General features: G+C 52.2%; 11 protein-coding genes across 11 annotated transcripts; 4 read left to right on the top strand and 7 right to left on the bottom strand.

The window, feature by feature from the left end:
* Nucleotides 1-1,468: 1,468 nt before the first annotated feature.
* SAICODRAFT_32112 (uncharacterized protein) lies at nucleotides 1,469-2,536 on the bottom strand. The gene is made up of 5 exons (XM_019168117.1): nucleotides 2,053-2,536; nucleotides 1,943-2,002; nucleotides 1,882-1,888; nucleotides 1,690-1,829; nucleotides 1,469-1,639 (listed from the first exon to the last, which is right to left on the bottom strand). Exons 1-5 carry the CDS (start codon nucleotides 2,189-2,191, stop codon nucleotides 1,611-1,613), a joined length of 375 nt encoding a protein of 124 aa, XP_019021291.1. The 5' UTR covers nucleotides 2,192-2,536; the 3' UTR covers nucleotides 1,469-1,610.
* Nucleotides 2,354-3,351, bottom strand: SAICODRAFT_27868 (uncharacterized protein; the record flags this gene model as incomplete). The annotated part of the gene is made up of 2 exons (XM_019167063.1): nucleotides 2,354-2,988; nucleotides 3,093-3,351. 2 exons carry the CDS (start codon nucleotides 3,349-3,351, stop codon nucleotides 2,354-2,356), a joined length of 894 nt encoding a protein of 297 aa, XP_019021290.1.
* Nucleotides 3,352-3,660: 309 nt separating this feature from the next.
* Nucleotides 3,661-4,684, bottom strand: SAICODRAFT_10228 (uncharacterized protein; the record flags this gene model as incomplete). The annotated part of the gene is made up of 2 exons (XM_019165197.1): nucleotides 3,661-4,553; nucleotides 4,603-4,684. The coding sequence occupies 2 exons, from the start codon at nucleotides 4,682-4,684 to the stop codon at nucleotides 3,661-3,663; spliced, it is 975 nt and encodes a 324-aa protein (XP_019021289.1).
* Nucleotides 4,685-5,095: 411 nt separating this feature from the next.
* On the bottom strand, nucleotides 5,096-7,043 carry SAICODRAFT_10227 (uncharacterized protein; the record flags this gene model as incomplete). The annotated part of the gene is made up of 5 exons (XM_019165196.1): nucleotides 5,096-5,967; nucleotides 6,017-6,174; nucleotides 6,227-6,512; nucleotides 6,566-6,767; nucleotides 6,822-7,043. 5 exons carry the CDS (start codon nucleotides 7,041-7,043, stop codon nucleotides 5,096-5,098), a joined length of 1,740 nt encoding a protein of 579 aa, XP_019021288.1.
* Nucleotides 7,044-7,135: 92 nt separating this feature from the next.
* Nucleotides 7,136-9,085, top strand: SAICODRAFT_178454 (uncharacterized protein). The gene is made up of 2 exons (XM_019165869.1): nucleotides 7,136-7,195; nucleotides 7,284-9,085. Exon 2 carries the CDS (start codon nucleotides 7,316-7,318, stop codon nucleotides 8,960-8,962), a length of 1,647 nt encoding a protein of 548 aa, XP_019021287.1. The 5' UTR covers nucleotides 7,136-7,195; nucleotides 7,284-7,315; the 3' UTR covers nucleotides 8,963-9,085.
* A 12-nt stretch (nucleotides 9,086-9,097) lies between these two features.
* SAICODRAFT_32111 (MFS general substrate transporter) lies at nucleotides 9,098-10,773 on the top strand. The gene has a single exon (XM_019168116.1). It carries the CDS (start codon nucleotides 9,209-9,211, stop codon nucleotides 10,712-10,714), a length of 1,506 nt encoding a protein of 501 aa, XP_019021286.1. The 5' UTR covers nucleotides 9,098-9,208; the 3' UTR covers nucleotides 10,715-10,773.
* A 160-nt stretch (nucleotides 10,774-10,933) lies between these two features.
* SAICODRAFT_62126 (Glyoxalase/Bleomycin resistance protein/Dihydroxybiphenyl dioxygenase) lies at nucleotides 10,934-11,651 on the bottom strand (the record flags this gene model as incomplete). Its single annotated transcript, XM_019169890.1, has 4 exons — nucleotides 10,934-10,999; nucleotides 11,051-11,110; nucleotides 11,180-11,302; nucleotides 11,352-11,651. 4 exons carry the CDS (start codon nucleotides 11,649-11,651, stop codon nucleotides 10,934-10,936), a joined length of 549 nt encoding a protein of 182 aa, XP_019021285.1.
* Nucleotides 11,652-12,257: 606 nt separating this feature from the next.
* Nucleotides 12,258-12,800, bottom strand: SAICODRAFT_45442 (uncharacterized protein; the record flags this gene model as incomplete). The annotated part of the gene is made up of 1 exon (XM_019168810.1): nucleotides 12,258-12,800. A coding segment is annotated over one exon (543 nt), but the record flags the coding sequence as incomplete, so codon positions are not given.
* A 391-nt stretch (nucleotides 12,801-13,191) lies between these two features.
* Nucleotides 13,192-14,514, bottom strand: SAICODRAFT_27861 (uncharacterized protein; the record flags this gene model as incomplete). Its single annotated transcript, XM_019167062.1, has 3 exons — nucleotides 13,192-13,617; nucleotides 13,678-13,953; nucleotides 14,005-14,514. 3 exons carry the CDS (start codon nucleotides 14,512-14,514, stop codon nucleotides 13,192-13,194), a joined length of 1,212 nt encoding a protein of 403 aa, XP_019021283.1.
* Nucleotides 14,515-14,836: 322 nt separating this feature from the next.
* SAICODRAFT_10221 (glutamine amidotransferase:cyclase) lies at nucleotides 14,837-16,480 on the top strand (the record flags this gene model as incomplete). Its single annotated transcript, XM_019165195.1, has 1 exon — nucleotides 14,837-16,480. The coding sequence occupies one exon, from the start codon at nucleotides 14,837-14,839 to the stop codon at nucleotides 16,478-16,480; it is 1,644 nt and encodes a 547-aa protein (XP_019021282.1).
* A 430-nt stretch (nucleotides 16,481-16,910) lies between these two features.
* SAICODRAFT_10220 (uncharacterized protein) lies at nucleotides 16,911-18,225 on the top strand (the record flags this gene model as incomplete). Its single annotated transcript, XM_019165194.1, has 2 exons — nucleotides 16,911-17,873; nucleotides 17,935-18,225. The coding sequence occupies 2 exons, from the start codon at nucleotides 16,911-16,913 to the stop codon at nucleotides 18,223-18,225; spliced, it is 1,254 nt and encodes a 417-aa protein (XP_019021281.1).
* Nucleotides 18,226-18,416: the final 191 nt, after the last annotated feature.

Below are 18,416 nucleotides of genomic sequence, written 5' to 3'. Positions count from 1 at the left end.
TTGGATTAAACAGGATTTTCTGATTCATGAGTCTCGCGACCGCGACCGTAGGGGGGGAGTGAATCGCTCTGAAAGCTTCTCATCGGGTGTATACAGGCTCATGGAATAACCAAGTCGCCTAAGTTCCATCAGCCAATTCCATTCTTATGGCCGCGGACCCAGCGCTTGTAATTCACATGCGCGAGCGCACCATGCACCGCCGCACACCCCACCACCAGGGGCTGGAAGCCTGTACTTGCACGCACAAGATTTTCGCGTCATCTCGTAACAGCAACACGGACTCGGCGATGAACCTGCCGCAATTGTCAGAATTGAACAAAATGACCGACGAAGAGGTCCTTGTTAGACATTTATGCTCAGTCAAACCGGCGTTTACTGCCAAGAATCCTGTGCCGACGTCGTGCAGGTGAACTAGGCACCCTCGACGTCAGGTTATCCAGGAGTGTCCCACATCCTGCATTCTTGGAGACTCTTGTAATGTACAGCGCTCGTGGATCCCACATACCTGCTTGTGTAACTCATAAGAGCGCGCTTGTGTAATCTAGCCCTACGAATGCAAAAAACTTGGATTACTAGGTCAGGTTTAATGAAACTGCATGGTCATATTCTGGATATGCATATTCTGAATATGGACCCAGACCACTATATGGATCGACTTAATTCACAATTTGATACGGCATAATCCAGAATAATTCAGGACACAAATCGGTATAATTCACGATCTGATCCCGAACAAGCCATGACGAGATCGGGCCTAATCCTAGATTGTGTCAAGCAGTATCCTCGTGAGAGTCCTGAAAAAATGTGAAATAGTATGGGTGAGTTAGCAGGAGTGCTAAGCGAAAAGAGCAAGATCACCAGGTAAGGATATTGATTTTGGGTATTCTAATGGCTACAATAGCATTGAACATGGCCCTATGACTCAACACGTTGGCAATTGCTCAGTCATGTACAAGGAAATGTCTTCTATGCCTGGCCTTCTTGACCTTCGCTGCTGATGGATACATGTAGAGACTTAGAATTTTTGTAAATATCCGAAGTGGTGGGGCCCTCTGGCTCATGTTGACATGTCTATACATATATAGCAGGAGGCCCCTCTCGGTCAAGTACATAACAATGTGTCTGTATAGGAAGCATTCGATTTTCCAGTGAATATGTACTATCTCCAAGATTTCCTGAGGTATTTTGCTGCATTGGCAATATTCTCTGATTTTGTCTAGGATTGTAATGCATGATTTTGTCTGGGATTTCTGAAACGATAATAATTCATGCCGGATTGCGTAATTCATGACTAATCCCAGATGAACCCACGTTGTCATGGATTACGCGTTTGCTTAGGCAGATTTGGGTTTAATGTACCATGTTCACCCCTTCATGAGGGATTATGGAAATCAATTCCCGGCAAATTCGATAACTGCTCGGGACTTGACAACACATGTACATGTAAGCGCCAGGGTTCCTGCAATTCATGTATGCTAGTCCAAAACACATATTACAAAGGTAAGTAAAGCTGTACTGATGCATGCCCAAACCTGGTATCGTGTTCTGTGCATGTAAAGGGAGTGCCTTGCGAGAGAGAACACTAACACTAACTGTCCACAAGTGACATTCTACAGTCTCAAGATCAGGACGAAAAGCGCTAGTAGGACGTTAGTTGTCGTACTGTCGGACAAAAACACGCGAACTTGCCTATGTACAAGCATCCGTAAAGCGCACTAAGCATGAGAACAACATCACCGCTCGTGCGAAAGTGCTTTGCTTGCTCTGGCCCGAAGAATTCCCTATTACTTCGTCCTCGCCGAAACAGGGCTGCAGTTAGAACGATGAACCTAGATGGCCATTAGGGACCACAACCAGAGCTAGGAAGGCACGGAAACGAACCCTGAGACTGCAACCTTCATGTAAGCATTCGTTGCAGTATGGCTAGAGGGTAGTGACTTACAGGTATATAAAGCACCTATTGTATAGAACTCCTTTGAGAAAATGCGAAGAATCACAAGAGCTATCTCCACATAAGCAGAAGATCCTGAGGAGAACAGAAGACCATCGAACCGAAAGAGAACTCTCCTAGCGCCGTACGGACATAAGCGTTTTCGAACGTCCGTTGACGAGCACGAATCTCGACCAGCTGCTCCGTACTTAGCAGGGGTTGCGTCATAGTTCGCAGATCTTCTGTATCTCGATGGATCATTGCAATCTCAACCGTCTTAATCGCACAGCATCGTGCTGTTTGCTCGACGATGATGTTTGTTGGAGAGGACGACGGTCAGCTGTGCGTCCCGCCGCTTCATGCAGGGTCGCGAACCTTATATCGATGACGTGATGAAGAGCAATGCTGATTGTGAGCTGTACTCTAGAATAAACCGTGTCCAATCCTGCTGAAAAATCCAGTAAAAAGGCTTTTCAATCCAGGCTCTTCGGGAGTCCTGTCTCCGCGCCGACGACGTCTGGGATAATCTCGAATGATTGGCCGCTCATTCACGCCTTCTGCGACGGGATCTATTGTATCCTCATCCACATGCACTCTCTTGAATTTCACGTAATCGAGGTTGACACCGGTCTTAGGCATGTCGCTGGTATCCTTGATCTCCACCTCGACTTCACCCCATTCCTTGCCCTTCTCCGAAGACCCTCGAACCAGAAACGTCGATTGCCATGTAACTTCCCTAAAGTCAGGAGTTGATAGGGCCCTGAGATACGTTGACTGAACCTCTGCCATTGGGAACCGTATCATCTCATCCGCATACATCTGAGCTTCTCCGTCTAAAGTCTCGGAGACGGGGGGCTTTTCCTGTATTTTGAATGAGACGAAGCGTAACATAGGATTTGGCTGCACAACTTGTAATCCAAACGATACTTCGTAACGACCTGGAGGAATCCGGAGACGTGTGTGAGCATGGAGCCAAAACACCCAGCGATGTCCGAGATTGAGAGAGCGACCGAATGGACTCCGTGGATTATGCTCGATTCGCCAGTAGTGACCATTGCCTATTCAAAGTGTTAGCTTCTAGCGAGCATTTCAAGATACCATTTTTGGCTACCTTCATTAAGCCAAGCGCAATCCCACTCAGCGCAGCTGCTCATCCACTCACCCTCCTCCAGCTTCATATACTTCCTTTGGCGCTCTCTTGAAGAATACGCCCCGTCATCACTCTGCTCCCATTGGAACTCAAGCCCCTCACATCCAAAGTCCCGTTTTATTTTCACCGTCCAAAGGTCTGCATCCCGGACAAAAGCCCTCATTGCCCGACAAGTGCTTCCGAGACTGAGAAGGTCAGCCGCCGACAGGTACAGAGCCACCTCGGTGACAAGCTCGTTAGGGAGCTTCTTAATCGTCGATTCGTTTGGCATGGTTGGTAACACCGGTCAGTGAAGTTCGGTGACAGCTGGCAAAACGGAGTTGGAGTATGGACTGTATTTAAGTGTTCTGCCGAGACGTCGGGCCGCACTGGCAGCCACATGCAGCGACCCGGAGGAATTCGAAGTTCATGCCGCCGTTGGAGGAGAGCGTGTAAAAACTTGTTTGCCTTCAGAAGCAATTGATCAGGTGGATTATGGAGGTCTAACGTAGCCAAGTAATGTACTCGCTCGTAGTGTCTATACTCTTGTATCCCACTCATCCCATCCTCTGCGAATTCTAGCTTTCCCTCCGAGTACTGTTCAAACAGACCCGTACGACTCCGATCTACTCTCCATCAAAGGCCTGTACTCTGAACTCTCAACTCTAGTCCCTCTCTTCTCCAGCACCACCTTGAACTGTTTATCCCACACAAGCCACTGTCCAAGAATCCATGCGTCAAACCCCACACAGCCAGCACTTCCAATAAGGAAGGGCAACTCTCCAATCAGGAACTCTCTTCTCACCTCTCCTCCAGCAGCAACATAGGGGCTGGCGAGAATTGACGAGGTGTAGAACATGTTACCGAAAAGGGCCATCAAGAACAGAAAAGGACTCAGGCCGGTTGTTGAGCGACGTTCGGTATTGCGAATGATCTGAGGAATACGTGATGATAGATAGAACACAGTGCAAATCCAGGCAAAAGAAGCTGCGAGAGTGTCCTCGCCAGGGGCGTCGAGTGTTGTTGTAGTAGCAGAGCTATCCGTAGCTCCAGCAAATACGGCAAAAGCCAGGATAACTACCGAACTGAGCCTGTGAACTGAAAGAATGCTTCGTGTACTTCGGGCGCTTCGTGTAGTTCCCGGTCTATTAGGAGGCTTGTGACCATCGGGAGCAACAGCCTCCCCCTCTTCCTCCTCATACTCCACATCGGATGAATCCACGCCTTCAATCACAGTATATCCATGGAACCACCTCCCATACAGCCACTGCCCGCAAAGGACGGCGTCAACAAGCACATACCAACTGGCGAGCGACTTCTGGAAAGGCAAAGCTTGTCCGCTAAAGATGCATCCCATGAGGTTGAATGCGTCTCCAAGCGTCCAGGATAGTAATAAGAGAGGCGAAATAGCCAAGTGGGTTGTATGCGGTGCATTATAGTTGCTGTAGATCTGTGGTGTCTGCGCGAATAGCCATGATAGCAGCGAAAGTACCCCTTTATCTCGTGTTAGAACGTGCGAACTCTGCTACAACAATCGACTTACCTAACGCCCAACTCAAGGCAGCTCTATTCCCGTACACGCATTCACCCGTGAGCGCATGTACCCACCGCACCAGGGGCTCCATGTTGATATGCGACGCGTAATCGATAGGCGAACCCCATGAAGGGCACCGAGAAGGGAGTGTTCGTGCAACGTCAGCTAACGACATGGTGGTGAAGTGGAGTGAATGCTGTCGTAAACAGCTCTGTCAGTGATGGTGGTTGGTATAAGAGTCATCGTCACAGCGACATCCGTGTTATGGAAGGCTCGGCGGTTGCCATCATCTCGGCGCATGGTCCGCTTTGTGGAGGCTTCGGCGCGTCGGCTGGGAGATAAGCAAACGTCAGTGTGGGGGCGGACCGACATAGAAGACGAGATAAGGCCCGGAGTTCGGTACCGAGGCCGATGGGTAAATACAGAGTGTATTAAGGTATAATACAGGTGATTCGTCTCGTTCTTCCTCTTCTCACTCCTCACGCTCCAGTCTTCCTCCCCCCTACATATGGTAGACACGTTGATGGAATCCATCTCTGTCCTCCACAATGATATCATTACCCTCCTGAAAGGCAACTTCAGACTCCTTCCTATTCTGATCCTCCAAGGCAGCCATATCTCTCGGATCCTGAATGGTGATCCTACGTCCACGACCCGCGAACGCATCAACAGAACTCTCATCGTTGGTAGACTGCGAGCCAACGGACCGGGCAACCTCCTCCGGGCCGTCTTTGGGATCAAACATAGGAGGCGGAACTCCCCGGGCCTCAAGATCCTTCATTTCCTGCAGGCGAGCATCGACGTCTGCCGGCTTGAAAATCTTCATGCGCGCAAAGGCGCTGTCGTTCTTCGGTGCCGAAGTTGATGGGCGACTGATGGAAATCGATCGGAAATCGAGACTGCTGATGGGGATTCTCTGACCAAGCTTGATGATTGGAATCGTGACGCCGTGCACTACGATAGACGACAAGGCCAAGAAGTAGACGACAGGGATGACCAACTCGGCCAAACGATGTTGTCTCTCGTCTTTAGATTCTTCAAACTGCTCATAAGCGATGGCTGCGTAGAATACAGCACCAACGCCGATAGGCCCGAAGAACCCAGCAAACATCGCCTCCCTAAAATTCTTGATCGTCGTAGGCATGAACTTGTAAAGAGCTAAGACGATGGGCAGACGTCTTGCGATCAAAACACAAATACCCATGACGATTAAGCGCCAGACCGATGTGCCAATTTCATGGTTGTTGAAATCGGACCACGGCATGATCGCACCCAAATAGACAAAAATCGAGATGTTGAGCAACATGTCGATTGTCGACTGAAGGTGCTCCTTTTCTGTTTCAATACGGAACCAGTCATCCCACGTAAAGACGTCTATCCATATGTTAGCACGTATACCAACGAGAAGAGTAGTGCAACATACTTCCGGCTACGAAACAAGCAAGAAGGTCGTCAGTTCCGAACAACCCAGCCGTCCCAAACGTAAACAACGCAAGCGCGATGGCAAACACAAGAAATGACTCCTTGTCGATATACTTCCTACTCCCCCCAGCAGAGGACTTGATTAGCTTGAGCCATACACTTGTAGGATAGATCCAAACCAGGAGGTGGATCCAATAATATGGGTTCCGACTTTTTCTCACTAAAATGAAGCACTTCCTTTGCGAGCCATCCGATTACGGTACCATATGCGCAGGACAACAAAATGTTGTAGCACCAAGTTTCGTAGAACCACATGCCGATTGCCTTGCCGGAGTCATACTTGATGAGGTACGTGGCGAGGAAGAGGAAGGGGTAGCCGAAACCGTCGTTGGCACCGGACTCGGCGGAGATGATGTTACGGAGGTGGGGGGCGACATACTTTTCGGCAAAGCGACCACGAACGATCGAGTTTGCCAAGATAGGGTCCGTTGGGGTGACTGTATGTATTGTCAGTCAAGAGGGTCAACACCGGATGTACGACATCACATACCGCACGCAGCGATAACCAAAGCTTCGATATAGTGAAGGTTCGGAATCAATAGGTACACGAACAGTGCCGAAATAACCCACATCGTAGTCATGATGGGAATCAAGAGCACGAACAACGACCACCTCTCACGCCAAATGTACTTGGACGGCAACTCCACACCTGCCAAGACCAATTGAACACCGATGACGAGTCGAGTGAATGCCTGTATTTCCAGTTAGCCCTATGATCTGAGGGGGGGGCTCTCATCTGGACAAACCAAGGTAATCTTCTTAACATCAGCATTCCCATCGCCAAACCGCTCCGGCTCAATCCACCCCGACCCGATCGGTCCAAACGCAACACCAATCAACAAGGCAACAAGAGCCTCACTCACGAAAGCCCGTTCCTTGACAACGTAAGAACACAATCCAAAAACAACAATGAAAGCGCCCAGCACGGAACAAACAATATTGAACTCGGACACATCAAGATTCGGCATGACGATGCAAGCCGATTAGCCGGTGTTAGTAAACTTCAGACAACTTGAAGAGGTGCAGAATCGTGGAGGTAATAGAAGACGCCAGCTTGATGATGTCTGGCTGTACAATTGCAACAGTGAAGAACGTTCGTGAGGGATATAAACCTTTTCCGGTAGGTATTCAAGGGTCCTACACCTTATGTGCACGCCACACGCACTGCGCCTCAACGGATCACTGATTTTTGGGAATGCCGAGTCGAGAGGAGCAAAGAGTAGACGATCCAGCATCAACCATGTCCATTGAAGACGGGCCCCTCAAGAAGAAGCAGCGTACCAATGCTCCTGTTTCAGCCGAGGACGACGGCTACGCTTCAGCGTTCGGTCCGCAAACGTTGAAGGAGGAGACGCAGAACGAGCTCCGTGACGCATACGCCGTATCCTCCCCCTACAAACACTGCAAAATCTCCAACCTGATCAGCGACGACCTCCTCTCCGCCGTCAAACGCGAAATCGAAGAAAACCTTGTCTTCACCTCCAAAGAAACAGATATTTACAAGGTGAACCAAACCGGAGACCTCGCAAACCTCTCCGGACTCCCCGATGACGAAAAGGCTAAACTCGCCAATCTTGGACGATTACGCGATGCGATGTATTCTCCGCTGTTTCGGGAGTATATTCAGAAGGTTACGCAGTGTGGGCCGCTGAGTGGGACGAAGACGGATATGTCGATTAACACGTACACTCATGGATCACACTTGCTGAACCACGACGACGTCATCGGTACCCGTCGCGTCTCGTACATCCTCTACCTCGTCGAAAAGGGTTGGAAGCCCGAATGGGGAGGCGCACTCCGTCTATACCCGACCTTGAAGCCTGGCTTCCCTGCTGCTGATCCCACGCTCGTCATCCCACCCGAATGGAATCAGCTCTGCATGTTTACCGTCCAGCCTGGTCGGTCGTTCCACGATGTCGAAGAAGTATGTGTGGAGGGAAAGCCTAGGATGTCGATTAGTGGCTGGTTCCACGTTCCTCAGGAGGGCGAGCCTGGATACGGCGAGAACCAGGAGGAGGAGGACAAGCTCAAGTCGACGTTGGAGCAACTGCAAGGTGAAGGCGATGAACTCGATCATCCTCGCCTCGAGCTCAAGGCTGTGTCCGAAGAGGAGAAGATCGATGACGAGGAGAGCGAAAAGTGCGAGTTGACTGATGCGGAGAGGGAGTACCTCGGCAAGTACATGAACCCGGTCTTGTTGAAGCCCGAGTCGATGAAACAGTTGCGTGGAGTTTTCGAGGATGAATGCAAGCTGTCTATTCAATCTTTCCTCAACAAGGAATACGCCGAGGACCTTAAGGCCAAGCTTGAGGAAGCCGACCAGGCTGTCCCGCAGCACTCTAATGACGTCCCCTCGGAATGGAAGGTCGCCGTCCCACCGCACAAGCACCGCTACTTGTTTACCGAAGATGCTTCTACACCCATGGGAGAGCTCAGCACTGAACTCTACGGAAGCAAGGAGTTCCGAAAGTGGTTGGCGATGTGCACGTCCTACTTTCCCATCTCCGAGTGTGTCCTCGCAAGACGATTCCGTCCCGGACATGATTACACGTTGGCCACCCCTCACGTCCACCCCAACCCCACGTTGTGCTCTACTTTGTGTTTGTCGCCATCGGCAAAATTCGAGGAAGGTGAAGTGGGTGGGTACGAAATCTACATGGCTACCGGAGACGAAGCAGACGATGATCCGGCTATTTACAAAGCTGCGGCGGAGAACGAAGACGACGACGGCGGGATTTTGGTTGAAGAAGTGGCAGGATGGAACAAGTTCCTGGTGGTTCTCCGCGATGAAGGAACGTTGAGGTTCATCAAGTACGTGTCCCGAGCAGCAGGAGGATCCCGATGGGACGTGAACGGCGAGTGGGGTGTTGAGGTTGACTCCAATTAGAAGGGTTAGAATTGCAGAGATGGAAGAGTAGACTAGGGTTAGAAGGGCAATTAGCCGAGCACTAATCAGGCGATGTGATTGGCTAGCGGCTATTTAGCTTAGTTCAAGCGGGTGATCCGGGGAAATACGCGACTCCCCGCTTGACCGTGTGGAGAATTGCAATTGCCGGGAGGGGGGCTGATCTCATTTCTTATAAGGACATGTGTCCGCTGTTCTCGTAGCCTGTAGCCTGTAGATCATCCCGGCATGTCCAAGTACGACGTCGACCCGGCTGTCACCGCTGACAACCACCCACCGCAACCTGTCAACGCTCCCAGATCATGGCCGGCGAACCCAATCACCCTCTTGGCTAAACCCACAAAGGCCCAGTACTTGACTTTCCTCGCCTCGTGGTTGGCCTGGACTGCCGATGCTTTCGATTTCTTCGCCGTGTCACTCAATGTCTCTTCGATCGCAAAGACGTTCAACAAGTCCAACTCTGATATCACGCTTGCCATCACTTTGACCTTGTTGTTCCGTTCCGTCGGTGCCATCATCTTCGGTCTCGCCGGAGACAGGTGGGGCCGCAAATGGCCCATGGTCGTCGACATCGTGTTGTTCGGCCTCCTTTCCATGGCCACCGGTTTCTGCAAATCCTTCTCCGCATTCCTCGCAATCCGCTCCCTCTACGGAATCGCTCTCGGCGGAATCTACGGCTGTGCCGCCTCCGTCGCCCTCGAGAACCTCCCACACGAATGCCGTGGTTTGTTTTCCGGAATTCTTCAACAAGGCTACGCAATGGGATACCTCATCGCCGCCGCCCTCAACCTCGCTATCGTGGATAACTCCCCCCACGGCTGGCGCGCAATCTTCTGGTTCTCCATCGGTCCTGCTATTTTGGTGGCCATCTTCCGCGCCTGGCTCCCCGACGAAGACAAGATCAAGCGCGACAAGCTTGTCGAGATGGGCGCACACATCCCAACCTCCGAAGAACGCGGAAAAGCCTTCTCCGCCGAACTCAAATACGTCTTCAAGAACCACTGGATCCGTCTCATCCACGCCGTCCTCCTCATGGCCGGATTCAACTTCATGTCCCACGGTACCCAAGACCTTTACCCCACCTTCCTCAAAGTCCAACTTGGGTACTCCCCCGATATCGTCACCGCCGTCACATGCATCTTCAACTTCGGGGCTATCGTCGGTGGCACCTTTGCAGGATACTACTCCCAAGCCTTCGGACGTCGTCTCACCATCATCGTTCTCTGTGTCTGCGGAGGCGCACTCATCCCCCTCTGGTTCCTCCCCAAAGACTGGCGCGTCCTCGCCGTCGGGGCATTCTGGCTCCAATTCTGTGTTCAGGGTGCATGGGGCGTCATCCCCGTCCACCTCAACGAGATCTCACCCTCCTTCTCCCTCCGTGCCGCGTTCGTGGGTATCTCCTACCAACTCGGTAACGCCGCTTCCTCCGCCTCCTCAACCATCGAGGCCCGTCTCGGCGAGCACATCCAAACCACCCTCAACGGCAAGGCCGTCCCCAACTACGGTAAAGTCCAGGCTTTGTTCGCTGGGTGTGTTTTTGCGTTTGTGATTATCATGACGGCGATTTCTCCTGAATACCGCGGTGCTGCGTTCGAGAATACCGTCAATATTAGGGATGAGGCAAAGGTTGCTGGTGCGGGTGGTGAGAATAGCTTGAAGGATGGTGATGTTGAAATGGCTTCTATTGGGAAGATGGAGATGGCACATGTTGAGAGGATGAACTCGAGGGAGTAGTTTGATGTGTGATGTACGATTAATCTGGACGGATGGATATCTTGCTAGTACTAGGTCTTATAATGATACCCTGGGGTAGTTTTGGTTATGATTTGATTTGAATATTATGCTCCTTGTTACAATCCACTCGATCGGTGATGGAGGTCTAATCAATGCCAATGCAATGTCTTCTTCCGTCTTCATCTCCTTCTCACGCCCCCTCCATCCTGTAACTATTGTCTACTGCTTCCTCAATGCAGCATCGGAGTGGTTGGGGACCAACTCAATCCAGTAACCATCGGGATCCTAAAAGCTAGTTAGAGTGCGTCCCGGGAAAATACCCTCGATTTTGCTTACCTCAACAAATGCAATCCTCCTCACAGGCTCCGCAAACCTCGGTTCGAGCTCGACTCCTCCCTCATCCGCACCCTTCAACCCAAACATCTTCGACGTAGGGAGCTCGCCAATGTCCTTGATGATCTTGACATTGTGCTCCTTCATACGTGCCATGGCGGCGTGCATGTCGGGAACGGTGATACCGATGTGACAGAATCCGCGACGGTATGGGTGGTCCTGGGTGTATGCTGGCCAATTGTCGTTCTCAGAGCCCTGTACCATTGTCAGCTACGTTTACTGCAGGTGGCAAGCTTGTACATACATGAACATGAATCAACTCAAGCAACCCAGACCGATGTAAACGTTCATTCAACAACTCCTCTCCACTCTGGTGCTTTCCCGCATCCTTCGGATACCCAAGGTAGTACACCGTATACGCATTCCCATCAACAGTGAAAATCCTCCTAAGCCCAAGTACATCACGATAAAACTTCAGCGAAACCTCCGGATCCCGGATACGGATGCAGAGATGGTTGAGGTTGAATCCGATTGTCTCCTCCGGCTGGGGGCCGTCAGTACCGGTGACGGGGATGTGGTCGTTGAGGACTTCTCGAAGGCACATTGTTCGTTTCGAGGTCAATTGATGGTTGTTTGGTGTTCGAAGGGAATTAGGTGCTTCAAGTACTGCTTTGTTTTTGGTTCGAAGTCTAAGTTGGAGATGGATGACATCACGACTCGATGCGCGGATCAGTGAAGGCGACGTGCTCGGAATCGACCCCAAACTGCGATGGGCATGAAATGTTCAATATCTCGGTGGCAGCGGTGAACCATTCATCGTCTTCGCGAACTCCTGTGGCCCACCTGGTTCGCTCACCACCATTGTTCACTGATACCGGGCAGGGTTACAACGGGTTCCGAGATGGTACTGGATGGCATTCCATCGCGACGATGAACAAAAGACATAGGATACAATAATACTCCATTAAAGTCGGACTAAACCAGAGTCCGAAGGGGTGCCCTATTCTATAGTGGTATTCATAATCGTACAAAAGCTTCACTTTCCCGGAAAAACCTTCCCATCGCCCCAACTCATACCATTATTCCATCCTCAATCGCAACAACAAAACTCAACTCCTTACACGCGGTCGGTAGTGGTGGAAGAACCGTGGATACCGTGGTGGGGAAGCTTGTTCTCGGCACCACCGTTGGGCTCAACGCGGGGGACCTCGCCGGTGAAGGTCTGGCAGACCTCACCTCGGCCCTCGAGGGAACCACCAGCAGCCTTGAACTCCTCCATGGTCATGGTGGGCTGGACGGTGGGCTTGTGGACGACAGGAGCCTCCTGGATGGTCTCGTGAATGGGGACGGTGGTCTCGATGACCTTGTTCTGGATGGTCTCGCGCTCAATGACGGGCTGGATAACCTCCTGAACGTGGTGGTGGGTGTGCTCAGTAGCGACGGCACCGGCATTTACCTGGACGCGCTGGGTAGGGAGGACGGTACGCTCGTCGTGGAAAGCAGCCTGCTGCGCCTCGAGGGCACGGGCAGCCTCAGGAGCCATCTCGGCCTCCACACGGCGCTCAGTGACGGGGACGACATTCTGGATGTGAACCTCAGCCTCGACCTGACGGTCAGCAATGGGCTGGACACGCTGCTGGTAGTGCTGGATGTGGTGCTCGCGGTCAATGGCCTCAGTGACCTCCTCACGCTCGGAGCGCTGGACGGTCTCGTGGACGACGGCGGGCTTGACCTCCTCGCAAACGTCGGTGGTGTTGGCGGCGGTGTTCTGCTGGATGGCGGACATTTTGTAGTAGTAGTGGTAGTGGTATTTGTTTGTCTGGTTGACTTGATGGGGAGTCGGAGGAGGGCAGGGATGGACTCCTTATATGCTTCGTGCTGCCAAGGATCAACACGCGCAACGTCACCGGCGGGCCACTTGAGCAGGTTCCGCGGGCTGAGGTGCGCGATGACGGCGGTGACATCACACCACCAACTCTCTGATTTCACTCAATTTGAATTGCAATTCAATTATACCCCGTAACCTTACCGCCGTCGCTAGAGCAATCAAGGTGCATCAAGAACTCCAAAAACTCCGTAAAAGTGCTCCCCGTTCAATTGCAAGTACCGTTCCTGTTCCCCTTCTTTCCCTCCTTCCCGTCTTATTACGCCAGAATCTCATCCAATATGCCTGCCAATTCCATCCTTTCCTTCAAGGTCGGATCACGCTTCACTGCTGCATCCAATTCATACGCATCCCTAACGATCTTCTTCCGGGGATCTTCATCACCATCGGACTGAGGCGGTGTCAATGACGCGTATGCGTCTCCCAAAGTCACACTCTTAATCCTCTCGAACGTGGGATATCCCTCAATAAGTGTCTCAGGGTACAAATCCAGGGACAGCGTCAGTTCGTCCACCGTGATTGCAGACCCTGCCGGCAGTTCCTGCTCGCCAGCAGTAGTCGATGGACGCGATCCGGATCCAGAGTTACTAGATCCCGAAGCTGCGGCCTCAGGTAATGGTGCACCGTCCATCTGCGTTTTTCTCACTCGGGTGATCGTGCTCTCGAGTACTGCCTTCAGGTGGTTCTGGACGCTTCAAGTGTAAGCTTCAGCGCGATCCTCATTGTCATGTAAAGTATCACAAACCTCTAAACCCGCCAACAAAACCTGCGGAACGCCTTTTGCGACGCCCCCTAGTAATCCATGCTGCAGCGCGATACCTTGAACGCGGTCCTTCAGGTTGTTTTGATCCGGGATTTCGAGCGCGTCGGCCGCAAGTGGGGCCTGAAAACCCTGTTGAATATCATGCGCGAAAGTGGTGTCTGTGCCAAGCTTATCTCTCGTCTGGGGAACCTTAGGCACCTTCGCCTGTCGTGATTCCCACAGCGTACTTGGAAGCGGCGTCGGTCGTCGTTGTGCATCCTGTGAGACGGTAAGCATATATCACGAAGAGCGTGTCTCCTGGCCGCGTACTCTTCCGATCGCTCTGATACGATGTCGTTCCCTCGGAGGCAAGCTCATGATCTCCTCCTTGAGCCGCTTGGACTTGGCATCCCCTTTCCCACCATTATTCCTCGGCGGTTCCTTCCTTTTCTTGCTCCACTCCGTCGGATGATTCCCCGTCATAGGCGGTACATCTCGTATCACATTCGCCAAATTCGCCATCATGATCTCGTTATGCAACTTGATCTGCTTCTTATCCAAAAGTTCGCATATCTGCTGATCGAACTCCGGACGTATCGCCTTCCCGGTAATAAAGTCCGTCACGGTCTTCGTATACTGCTGCCATCCTTCGCCCAGCGACGTCTGTAGTTGATTCACCAACGACTCCACGTCAACCCTCGGTTTCGGCCTCGCAGGCTTGTTGTTCGCGGTTGGCGTCCCTGCGACACCAGATACCGCCGGGGAATTTGTCGCTCCGTTTGCGCCGTTGACGGGAGTACTGACCCTGTTACTGGGAGGTGCTGGCGACTGGTTCACCATGGCGCCTTGAGCGTGCCAAACCGACAAGAAGTATGTTACCGATACGGGCTGAGGTACCGTTATGGGGTTGTTCCGGGGATGGTTGTCCTGCGCCGGCGTGCAAAGCCGGCAGTTGGAGTGACGCGTTTACAGGGTTTAATGGGGTCTAACTTGCTCAAAAGATGTTAAAAGCAATATCATCCGCCTTGTCCTGGTGATCTGAGGAGGATCCCCTCCGACCTCATCTCCCTGACAGAAGAGTCAAGACGTACGGCAGCTGCGGGCGCGGCGAAACAAAGTTCGGATATCAGACGCATCTTTGAGCACGATAAACAGTTCAAAAATGACGATTCACTTGCTCGATCTCGGAGCCGGTAATATCCGCTCCCTCGTCAATGCCGTCGAGTCCCTCGGCCACAAGCTCGAATGGATCAAGTCCGCAGAGGACATCGATAACGCAGAGCGCATTCTCTTTCCCGGTGTCGGTAACTTCGGACATGTGATGCAAACGCTTGAGAAGAAGGGATACGCGGACGCTGTTCGCAGGTATATCAAGGCGGACAGGCCATTCATGGGTATCTGTGTCGGTTTGCAGGTGTTGTTCGAGGGATCGGAGGAGAGCGAGTCCGTACCAGGATTGGGTTTCATCCCAGGAAAGGCCAAGAAGTTCGACAGTGCAGATAAGCCTGTGCCTCACATCGGATGGAACAGTGCTGCTGTGCGGAGCAAGACCAATCGCTCTGTCTACGGCCTGAGACCTCACAGCAAGTACTACTACGTCCACTCATATGCCGTTCCTTACCGGGAATCTGAGTGGGAGGGATGGGATGTTGCTACTGGATCGTACGGAAACGAGCAGTTCATCGGCGCTGTGGCTAAGGGCAACCTTTACGCTACCCAGTTCCACCCCGAGAAGAGTGGTGTTGCTGGATTGAGAACATTGAAGGCGTTCTTGGAGGGTAACGGGTTGAGCAGTATCTCTGGGAATGCCACTGAGATCAACGAAAACAGTGAGGGAGGATTGACTAAGCGTATCATCGCATGTCTTGATGTACGAGCAAACGATGCTGGTGATCTGGTCGTGACGAAGGGTGATCAGTATGATGTACGAGAGAAGACTGAGGGTGGTGAGGTCCGTAACCTCGGTAAGCCCGTCGAGCTTGCCAAGCGCTACTACCAGGATGGGGCTGATGAGGTTACCTTCTTGAACATTACCTCCTTCCGCGATACGCCTTTGGCCGACACCCCTATGCTCGAGGTTCTCCGTAAGACGTCCGAGACTGTTTTCGTACCTCTGACCATTGGTGGTGGTATCCGTGATATCACTGATCCTGATGGTACTTTCCACCCTGCCGTCGAGGTCGCAGAACTGTACTTCAAGTCTGGTGCCGACAAGGTTTCTATTGGATCAGACTCTGTCTTGGCAGCAGAACAGTATTACGCTCGCGGAAAGAAGCTGGACGGAACCACTGCTATTGAGAGCATTGCACGGGCATACGGTGTTCAGGCCGTGGTTGTGTCCGTCGACCCTAAGCGTGTGTACGTGAAGGACCCCAGCGAGACTACCCACCACTGTATCCAGCCTCAAGACAAGGGACCCAACGGTGAGGAGTGGGCATGGTACCAGTGCACGATCAAGGGTGGCCGTGAAGGACGTGATGTCGACGTCCGACAACTCGTCACTGCCGTCGAGGCAATGGGTGCCGGTGAGATCTTGCTTAACTGCATGGACAAGGACGGAACGAACTCTGGTTTCGACTTGGCTTTGGTGAAGGATGTCAAGGACGCCGTACGGATCCCTGTCATTGCCTCCAGTGGTGCTGGTAAGCCCGAGCACTTTGAGGAGGTTTTCAACCAGGCGGGTGCGGATGCTGGGTTGGCTGCGGGTATTTTCCACAGGAGAGAGGTTCCCATTGGTGATGTCAAGTCTTATCTTACAGGCAAGGGACTCTTGGTGCGCGACGAGGATGGTTCGGCGGCGGTATGAGAAAACACAAGGGGATAGAGGGAGACGGGTTTAGAGGTACCAGTGAGGGAAGAACCGCAACAGCCGAGGAGATGTACGGTACTACGATATAATATGATAACTTCTGCACACTGAACACTGAACCGATCCAGATCTCGCTCGTAGCAGTTGGGCTATGCTATCAGAAACACCCTTCTCGAAGGTCACCCTAGGCCTTAGCCTCACACGTAGATTTGGCATCTGCATCCGCAATAAGTCGGAATCCGGTGCGGCCGCGGTACTCAGTCAGGCGTTGTGCGCAACGCGGAAGCCGCAGATACACCACCGCCGGCCGCACAATCGCATACGGTCGCAAACTGGCTGTAGAAGCATTCATCCCGCCCTGAGCCGAGAAGGCGATCGATCAAGTCCAACTGTCACCCTCCACGTCCAGTTCACGACGTTACGACCAATGAGTGCGCCTGTGCCAGACCTTGAGTATGTGGGTTCCGGCGACTCCACCACGGCCACACCCGCAAAGACAAAGTCACGTTCTTGCCTGCCCCCAGGAGTCAATCCACTCGAGAACGCCGGTAACCCTCTCGAGATTTTCCGACGCAAACCCGAACCACCTCGCCTTGACCAGCTTCTGGACAATACGCGATGCTCCCCTATGTCCTGCGGAGATTTCGAAGCCTATCTGGTGCATAAGGAACACAGCGCGGAGAACCTACTGTTTTACAATTGGCTCCGGGCTTATAAGAAACGATGGGAGAAATTGAGTGCGGAAGAACAGGCGAGGAGTTCGCCGGTGCCAGAGGGTGGAGTTGAAGAGAAGAGAAGGAGCAGGATAGCGGTACCCCAATTGACGGGAAAACGTACGTCTCAGACCTTGATCCCGCCTTCATCGGCACATGACCGGCCTGGGACGGCTCTCACAGCCAGTGATGTCTATCCATCTCCGCCGACGACACCCAGCCGTCCTTTATTGGTGGGAGTACAGGCGGCTTCCGGTACAGGTATGGATACGAGGTTCCAACCGTTCAGGAGTGAGATAGACAAAGTCATCGCCTATTTCTTTACTCCTGGAGGAGAAATGGAGCTCAACATCCCGTCATCCCTCCGTCGTGCAATCGTGTCCCACGCGAGAGGGTCGACGCACCCAACCATCTTCGCCGAGGCAAGCGTGTGCTGCTATGATATGATGCACACATCATCGCTACCTGGATTTCTCAAATTTGCTACGGTCAACGTTGGCCCGAAGAAGATTTGGTGGCATTATGGTGTTGGAACTGTGAACTCTATCATCTCCTTAGTCATCAACCTGGTGTGTATCTTGGTAGGGTTAGCGCGAGGATATAGGTGTATCGCCGTTCCTTTTACGTTGTTTGGTATCATGGAAGTATATGGAGCATGGAAGGGACTCTGTTTTCAGGTATGTATGGGGATAATTGAGCGAAAGAAGTTCATTGCAGTAGCTAACCCTGGATTGACAGGTGTATGGGCGTCGTGCAAGACAGCTCTACCCATGGGAACTCGCAGAGGATGACGAAGCTACTCCTCTGTCAATGCCACAACGTTCGGGGTCCATTACTTCGGCTGTTTTGCCTTCGACAGCACGTCGCCCAAGTTTGGGCAGCCAAGCAATCTTTGAGAGGGAGAAGGCAATTGATGAACCATGGATTTGGAACATTCAGAATAGAATGTATTGGAAGATTACGTTTGTCGCATTGGTTGCGGCGTGTGTGGTGGAAGCTGTTTGGTTAAGCGTCCCCAATGCTAGATGAAGGTGGGGGACCACGGCTCGGATCGGGCCCAGGCCTGAGCACATGAGATGGGCCTGGGGTTGGTTGGGGTGAGGGGGGGTCGGACGGGATCAATGATACCATATATACCATCTGTGTCCAATAGCAGTAATACTAGCTGTTCTTCTATTCTCTACCTTTCCACGAATGCATTCGTCATGCCCGAGTTCCCC

Source organism: Saitoella complicata (genome assembly GCF_001661265.1).
Source record: "Saitoella complicata NRRL Y-17804 unplaced genomic scaffold SAICOscaffold_28, whole genome shotgun sequence".
Taxonomy (NCBI): domain Eukaryota; kingdom Fungi; phylum Ascomycota; class Saitoellomycetes; order Saitoellales; family Saitoellaceae; genus Saitoella; species Saitoella complicata.
This window is presented reverse-complemented; position numbering and strand designations above follow the sequence as displayed.